This window comes from Oncorhynchus keta, chromosome 17, assembly GCF_023373465.1.
Source record: "Oncorhynchus keta strain PuntledgeMale-10-30-2019 chromosome 17, Oket_V2, whole genome shotgun sequence".
NCBI lineage: Eukaryota > Metazoa > Chordata > Actinopteri > Salmoniformes > Salmonidae > Oncorhynchus > Oncorhynchus keta.
In genome coordinates, this window is record NC_068437.1 from 48,701,222 (window position 1) to 48,707,422 (window position 6,201).

At 42.1% G+C, this 6,201-nt stretch overlaps 1 protein-coding gene across 3 annotated transcripts in view; it reads right to left on the bottom strand.

Moving 5' to 3' along the window:
* The window catches only part of cry2 (cryptochrome circadian regulator 2), a 29,513-nt gene extending 23,832 nt beyond the window's left edge, over window positions 1-5,681 (bottom strand). The window contains exon 1 of one of the 3 annotated variants that reach the window (XM_035790096.2): window positions 5,360-5,681. In XM_035790096.2, coding sequence (XP_035645989.1) covers window positions 5,360-5,517 — 158 coding nt within the window. In that variant the 5' untranslated portion in view covers window positions 5,518-5,681. The remainder of the gene's footprint in view (window positions 1-5,359) is intronic. The other 2 variants (XM_035790097.2, XM_052466315.1) reach the window with 2 other exon arrangements.
* Between the last annotated feature and the right edge of the window lie 520 nt (window positions 5,682-6,201).

The window sequence follows — 6,201 nt, forward strand, 5'->3', positions numbered from 1 at the left end:
AGAAGAAGTTTGGAACCACCAATACTTTTTCTAGAGCTGGCCACCCAGCTAAACTGAGCAATCAGGGGAGAAGGGCCTTGGTCAGGTGACCAAGTACCCGATGGTCACTCTGACAGAGCTCTTTATGGTAGTGGCCAGTGTGAAGCCACTCCTCCGTAAAAAAGGCACATGACAGCCCACATGGAGTTTGCCAAAAGGCACCTAAAGACTCCCAGATCATGAGAAACAAGATTCTCTGGTCTGATGAAACCAAGATTGAATGGTCCTTCTGTGGCTCAGTTGGTAGAGCATGGCGCTTGTAACGCCAGGGTAGTGGGTTCGATTCCCGGGACCACCCATACGTAGAATGTATGCACACATGACTGTAAGTCGCTTTGGATAAAAGCGTCAGCTAAATGGCATATATTATTATATATTATTGAACTCTATGGTCTGAATGCCAAGCATTACGTCTGGAGGAAACCTGGCACCATCCCGCCGGTGTAGCAAGCATCATGCTGTGGGGATGTTTTTCAGCGGCAGGATCGAGGGAAAGATGAACGGAGCAAAGTAGAGAGATCCTTGATGAAAACCTGCTCTAGAGTGCTCAGGACCTCAGACTGGGGCGAATGTTCACCTTCCAACAGGACTGGTTTCGGGACAAGTCTCAATGTCCAGCCAGAGCCTGGACTTGAACATGATCGAACAGGAAATAGCTGTGCAGCAATGCTCCCCATCCGACCTGACAGAGCTTGAGAGGATCTGCAGAGAAGAATGGGAGAAACTCCCCAAATACAGGTGTGCCAAGCTTGTTGTGCCATACCCAAGAAGACTTGACACCGTAATTGCTGCCAAACAAAGTACTGATTAAAGGGTCTAAATACTTATGTAAATGTAATACTTACGTTCTATATTTTTAAGAAATTAGAAACAATTTCAAATAAATGTTTTTTGCTTTGTCATTATGGGATATTGTGTGAAGATTGGTGAGGAATAAAAACCATTTAATCAGTTGTAGAATAGTGAGGACATCAAAATTATGAAATAACACATATGGAATCATGTAGTAACCAAAAAAGTATTATATATTTGAGATTCTTCAAAGTAGCCAGCCTTTGCCTTGACAGCTGAACCTCTCAAACAGCTCCATGAGGTAGTCACCTGGAATGCATTTCAACTAACAGGTGTGCCTTGTTAAAAGTTCATTTGTGGAATTTCTTTCCTTCCTAATGCGTTTGAGCCAATCAGTTGTGTTGTGACAAACTAGGGGTGGCATATAGAAGATAGCCCTATTTGGTAAAAGACCAAGTTCATATTACGGCAAGAACAGCTCAAATAATCAAAGAGAAGTAGTCCATCATTACTTCAAGACAAAAAAGTCAAGAACTTTGAACGTTTCTTCAAGTGCCGTCACTAAAACCATCAAGCGCTATGATGAAACTGGCTCTCATTAGAGTTACCAGCCTAAAAAATTGCAGCCCAAATAAATACTTCAGGGTTCAAGTAAGAGATACATCTCAACATCAACTGTTTGGAGGAATCAGGCCCTCATGGTCGAAAAGCTGCAAGAAACCACCACTAAAGGACACCAATAATAAGAAGAGACTTGCTTGGGCCAAGAAACATGGAAATCTGTCCTTTGGTTTGAGCAGTCCAAATCTGATCTGAGATTTTTTGTTCCAATCGCCATGTCCTTGTGAGACGCAGAGTAGGTGAACAGATGATCTCCGCGTGTGTGGTTCCCACTGTGAAGCATGGAGGTGGTGGTGTGATGGTGCTTTGCTGTCTGTGATTTATTTTGAATTCTAGGCACACTTAACCAGCATGGCTACCACAGCATTCTGCAGCAATACATCATTCCCATCTGGTTTGTGCTTAGTGGGACTATCATTTGTTTTTCAACAGGACAATGCCTGGGGGAAAAACACACCTCCAGGCTGTTTAAGGGCTATTTGACCAAGGAGAGTGACAGTGCTGCATCAGATGACCTGGCCTATTATTCTACAATCTAGAAAATAGTACAAATAAAGAAAAACCCTAGGTATGCCCACATTTTTGACTGGTACCATCTGTATTTGGGATGGTAAAATGTTTTCACTGTAAACTTAAAACAACTAACAGATATGTAGAAAAGATAATGGAGCTATATATATATATATTTTTTAATAATGTAATCTTTGAGAACAAACAAATCACCTAAATAAAAACTGGGAGTCAGGGAGAACCTAAAATTCAAAAAGTGTCACGGCATGGGGCCACCATTGATTTTGTTATAACAGATGGCTTTCTGAAGCTGTTCGTTATGTCGATTATATATCACACGCACGCTGCACACATATAGCCTATAGATCGGTGGTCACCAACCGGTCGATCTTCAAGGCATTCCTAGTCGCTCAAACATTTCTTTAGAAAAGCCAAAAAAAAAGGCTTGCGCTACTCGTTTTGTTATTTGTGTTGCGCTGTTGGCTATAACTATACTTGATTCAGAAGCCCTGCGCACCGAGTAGGCAAAGTGTAACCGTTTGGAACCATTTAATGTCTGAAAAGACAAAGTCAGTCTGCCTGACGGATCTGTGGCTAAATCGAGTTTGTCTACTGCGCTGGCCAATCGGATAGCTCAAATCCCCGTTCCTACAGCTTCCACGACCCCGGCCACAGCCAAATTTGAAACTAGCCTACGTGAGATTGTATAACTTTTAAAACCATGACCAGAGAGACTCACAAAGAATACAGCAAAGAGCTGCTGGTTTTTATGAGTGAGTTTTTATGTAATTTTTTATTCAGCAATGTCACTGGTTTACTTCAACACTATTGTGAAACGTAAAAGGTGCTTCTCTCCATTTCCACTTGCGCTGCAGCTGCAATAAATGAGTAGCCAAGTGTATCGATAGTCTTGCGTTTTTACTATTAATAGCAGCTCGTCACGTCTATTTTAATATTGAGGAATAGTTATTTCTCTGGTCATAGGAGCAACATGGAATGTGTGCAGATGTGGTGCGACTCGAATTTCGCCATCAGTTGGAAGACTGTCCTCTCTCTGGTCAGTCTCAACGGAGGAAAGGAAGGAGAGAGCAGGGACCGTGAGAGGTGGACCGTCTGCTGCTTTCTCCATTCCTCCGCTGAGATCCGACTGGGAAAGGAGTTTGTTTTGAATGGTCAAACTCGGAATTCCAATTTTAAAAAACGGGTATATTTCTAGAGCTCCGACTTTCCGACCTGAAGTTCACTGATGTCACGATCTGACCTATTTTTCCCCTGAGTTCCCAGTTGTCCTGAAAGCACCATGCCCATCAGATGCAGGTACCATCGGTCCAGTAAAATAAAATATGCAAATTATTTCAATTTTGCTCTTTCGTTTGTGTAACGCCATTTCAAATTGTAGGGTGTTGCGCTAGTCTGTTGAGCTTGTTGAGGTTATAATGAGCAAGACAACATTGAATAATGGCTTCAACTTTGTTTTCCATACAAAGTGTTCCATTACAATGGGAACCCGGTTAATGGTTGCTTTCTCATTTTAAATCAGGATACAGTAACCTCTCAATAACTCTTCAACATCTCAAATGGCGAGATTGACTACTGGCTACCGACTACTGGCTACCACATGGACTTCATGTGTTTTGTGTCCGTAGCGGTCTTTCGCCAATAGCGCGCACTGGCTCCCACCAAGTCGGGCATATTAATTGAGTGAATTGTTTTCCCTTTGTTTATCAATGTATTACCAACTGAAACAATGTGTTTCTCCTGTCTTGAATGGATGCCCTATTTTGCTATCTCCCAAAATAAAGGCGATTTCTGACTAGAGATTAGGCTCTCAAACTTTCGTGTTGTGAAACCCTCCCTATGTTCTCCATCCAGTCAGACAGTACGAAGGATAGGCTAAAACAGCTTCTCCAGCAGAAATCCCCGATCACACTTGTCGGCGATGTTTGCGAACTAAACTCATGCGTAGGAACACGTCGTACGTGCTAACGGTCATCTCACGCATGTGCAGAGCCGTCAAATACACATTTGGGTGTATAAGGCAGTCGGAACTAGAAACACAAGCATTTCATTGGCATTAACATCTGCTAACCATGTGTATGTGATGAATAAAATTGGATTTGAAATCAAAAGGGACAGTTGCTGTTAAAGGATAGTTACATTTGTTTTTGAAAAAAAAGATAGGAAAATGTATCAGTTTGTCACTTCCACGAGGTTGGAGTAATAACATGTTCAACTACTTAAGTCATTGGCTCGAATCTAGCTTGGGCCTTTAGATTTTTCTTCTCAAACCCTGACCTGGTCGGTTTGGTCTGTTTCGCAAGCATTCCTGGAAGTCTGGATTTAGCTTCAAACACACCGACAGGGCTATTGCATGTCGGTACACCAGAATCACATACATTTCAAATGAAACACCGCGTTTGCCTTTGTAATTGAACCTTTATTTAACTAGACAAGTCAGTTAAAGAACAAATTCGTAATTACAATGACGGCCTACACCGGCCAAACCCGGACGACACTAAACCAAATGTGCAATGTCCTATGGGACTCCCAATCACAGCCAGTTGTGATACATCCTGTATTCGAACTGTAGTGACGCCTCTAGCACTGAGATGCAGTACGTACGTCAAACTATATGGTAGATGGCTTGACAGAAATGGTAGCAAAAGGTGATGTTATACTTTTGGTACATACAGTTCCAGATGATACTGCGTAATATTTTGCGCCCTACACTGTCGGTGTGTTCGAAGCGTTAGCAATTATGTGGTCCAGTAGTGGAAAGAGATTACATGAAGATGACCTATAACGTAATGACGGAAATGCATGAATAAGATTTATAGTGTAATGAAATTTGTCACGATATAAACGGGCCTCGTACACACCGGTTGCTTGACACTATGTGTTCCGGAAGAAGTCCATTCGTTTAATTGGGAGGCAATCTACACCGCTGCAACTCTTCTGCTGGACTAGATTGCGGTGCGTGGCAGTGTTGGCTTTTTCTCTTTCTCCAATCTGTGCGTTGTTTTGCAGTACAAGTAGTAAACTACCGAAGAAGTTGCTAATTTGTAGCGTGATTATTTTTTGTTGTGATGCGGAGCAAGACAATGCCCGATGTCTTGCCAGCATTTTCAGTGCTGCAGATGTGCTTCGCTTTTCCACTAGCTAGTTTGTGTATACTTCCTCAAATTCTTATTTAAAATGACGGCCTACCCCGGCCAAATCTGTACAACTGGGACTCCCAATCACGGCCGGATGTGATACAGCCTGGAATCGAACCAGGGACTGTGTGATGCCTCTTGCACTGAGATGCAGTGCCTTCTCGTGGCCACGCTGAATGTACAGCTAATCATTTCATGAAGTTATAGTTAGTCGTTTTAGTAATGTGTGCATTGACACTGACCTCCATCTGTTGATGCCAACGTTGGCGGAACCAGCAAACCACGGATCCAAAATATAAACACATCGCACAGTGTCTGCGCTATTTAGAGCTTCCTGTAAAGCCGGATTATCGTGTAACCGCAGTCCCTTACGGAACCAATGCACTGAATTCACAACCATGATTCCAAGCTAGTCCATAGTAGTACCAAAAATAACAAATTGAATCAAGATAAATCCTAAAATGTCTTCATTTTACGATGTAACAGATACGCTTTCAGTCCTGTCAACAACACCAAGAAATGTGGAACGGACGGATCCAAAGCACTACTACGTAACCACTTTCTTTTTCTCTCTTCCCCCATTGGTCAGAGAGTGACGGTTTAGCTCAGCGTCAATTGGTTGCTTCGCACGTGTTATATCAGAACGCCACGTTTTCTGAAAGTTGAACCCTTCTTATTAAAACTCAATGCGTGGAACACAGATAGAATGATCGTTAGTTATAAATGTTCAATTCTAATTGTTTTTTGTTGATGTTGTTTTTGGTCTTCTTACTTTTATTTATTTCACCTGCTTTGGCAATGTAACCACACGTTTCCCATGGCGATAAAGCCCATTTGAATTGAATATAACACAGAGGAAGAAGTGAAGCGAGATGGATAAACTGGGCCCAACACCTGTCTTCTCCAGCAGGTGGCGTTTTTTTACTCTCAAAGTGATGAGTTTTTGTATAGAGGTCAATGAGCGTGTCTAATTTGGTTAACAAACACCATGATGGTTTATTTGTTCAATAGAATGCAATGCTTACGTTGTTATGATTATACTGATATAAGTAGGACATGTGACATCCCGGCAACTTTGAAAAAT